At 42.0% G+C, this 2,267-nt stretch overlaps 1 protein-coding gene across 1 annotated transcript in view; it reads left to right on the forward strand.

Annotated features, from left to right (window-relative positions):
• Positions 1-2,267, forward strand: part of LOC101848038 — a gene marked incomplete in the record, with an annotated part of 35,357 nt that overhangs the window by 3,882 nt on the left and 29,208 nt on the right. The window contains 2 exon segments of the mRNA XM_035969181.1: positions 507-690; positions 1,163-1,246. Of these exon segments, the coding sequence (XP_035825074.1) occupies positions 507-690; positions 1,163-1,246 (268 nt within the window).

Here is a 2,267-nt window from a genome sequence, read left to right on the forward strand (position 1 = left end):
ACAGAGAGAGAGAGAGAGAGAGAGAGATCCACGACAGGAAGAAGTGTTTCTCACCATCATCGCTTACTTACTCACTCACGTAACACCACCTCACCTTCCCATTTGTTGAATTTGTGACATCATGGAATTCTCTAAGTCATGCAGAATATAGAATCTATGTACACTTCCCTGTCACGTTTCACCCCCCCCCCCTTTAAAAGAACATAAAAAACCTCAACCAACCAACCAACCAACCAACCAACCAACCAACCAACCAACCAACTAACCAACCAACCAACCAACCAACTTAACCAAACCAAACAACCAACCAACCAACTTACCAATCAGCCAACCAACTAAACGACCAATCAATCAATCAATCAATCAATCAATCAATCAATCAATCAATCAACCAATCAATTAACCAACCAACCAACCAATGAATGAATGAATGAAAGAATGGATGAATGAATGAATGAATGAATGAATCAATTTATTAATCAACCAATCCAACATTCCCGCCACAGGAGGCAAGGAGAGCCAGGAACCAGTTCAACATTGACATGATCGCCCTGGGCGTAGGGAACGAGACTTTCCCCCAAGAGTTGGAGGAGATCGCTGGACCAGAGAACGTGGACCGCCTCTTCCAGGTGTCCAGTTTCGCCCAGCTCAGGGATGTGGTCAAACAACTGGAAGACATTATTTGCGAGAGTGAGTTGGTTGTTGGTCTTTTTTTTAACACGAAAGTGAGTTGTTTATTTTTGATCTAACGGGTTAAATAAAGATAAGTATTTGTTTTATCTAATAACTTTAAAAGAGTGATTTCCTTGTTTATCTAATAACTTTAAAGGAGTGAGTTCTTATTTTATCTAATGACTTTAAAATAGTGATTTGTGTATGTGCCCAAATATTTTTACGAGGCAGTTGTCTATTATCTAATAATTTTAGCCAGTAAGAGTTATCTATTTCTGTATTAGCCTTATAACGATAGTGGTGCTTATTCATCTAATGATTTTACAACGCCTGTGAATCATTTATCTATTTAATATAATTAACGAATGTTATTTTTTTTTAAATCGATATTGCGGCTTTAACGAAAGTGAGTTGCCTCTTGATCTGATCGTTCTCGCTCCTTCTGTTCATCATTACTTTGTCCTCTGACTCCTGTGGAACCATCTTCCAGTCATCCCAGCAACAACTACGACTACAACGCGGAAGGTAACCACGCCTACCACACCAGAGTCCACAACTAGTCCATTCATCCCACGTAAGTGTTATTTTTAAAAAATTGAAAAGTCTGTTTTACGGTCCTGTTGACTCACTTTAGATCATCCAGGAGGCGGGTTTTGACCATGCCTGTCAGGACCAATCCGTACTGAAAGGGATACAACATCCCAGCAGACAGATCGAGATACTTGATAAATAAAAATTCTCCTCTCTCGGAAATCAAACTCGGGTCTCCTGTCTGTGATGTCAAAGGGCCTAACCGCTGCACCACAGACGCCGGTTACCGCGGAAGTATCAGGACGACTGTGGCTGTACCTTTCAACATAATGTCATTATTTTATACTTTATTTTACTTTTACTTTTTCATCCTCTGTTGCCGCTAAGCGTCGAGGGGAGATGCAGTTTTCTATGGTAAGCCAGCTCAGCAGCTTTTTCAGTTGTGATATTATGTTTTCTCAGGGTTTCTTTGACGCCCTCGATCCACCTTTTGCGTGGCCTTCCTCTTCCTTTATAGCCTGAGTGCTTGGCGTAACAAATAGCCAAACCATTTTATTCTGTCTTTATATATATTTTTAAATTAGTGTTTTACGGCGCTCGCAACTGCATAAGGTCATTTGAGGGCGCGGGTCACATCAGTTTCAGGGAGTAGGAAATTTTGAACTTTGCCCGGGTGTCGGCCGAAGCTTTCTCTTATCGATTTTGGACCACCAAGGGATCTTTAAGATGCACAGCTTGCACACGGGACCTCCGAGATTTTTCGCCCTTGTCCGAGAAGGCTAGTGTAGATCGTACCTACCTTAAGATCAAGGGTAAGGCTGAAAGACAACAGTAAGAAGGAGCAAAGGAGAAGCAGTAGAAAGGCTGCAGAAAGAGTCAGTAGCCCAGAGGAGGGGGCAAAGGAGGTGAGGGGTGGAGAAAAAGTGGAGACGAAAGCAGACGACAGAACATTGCTAGAGAGCCTGAAAGGAGGTGAAAGGAGACAATTTTTTTAGAGAAGAAAGTTTTTCCGTCGCTGACCTTTGAATGAGATGCGAACACTTTAACCTCTAGGCCACGAGAGC

Source organism: Aplysia californica, unplaced genomic scaffold (assembly GCF_000002075.1).
Source record: "Aplysia californica isolate F4 #8 unplaced genomic scaffold, AplCal3.0 scaffold00124, whole genome shotgun sequence".
Classification (NCBI taxonomy): Eukaryota; Metazoa; Mollusca; class Gastropoda; order Aplysiida; family Aplysiidae; genus Aplysia; species Aplysia californica.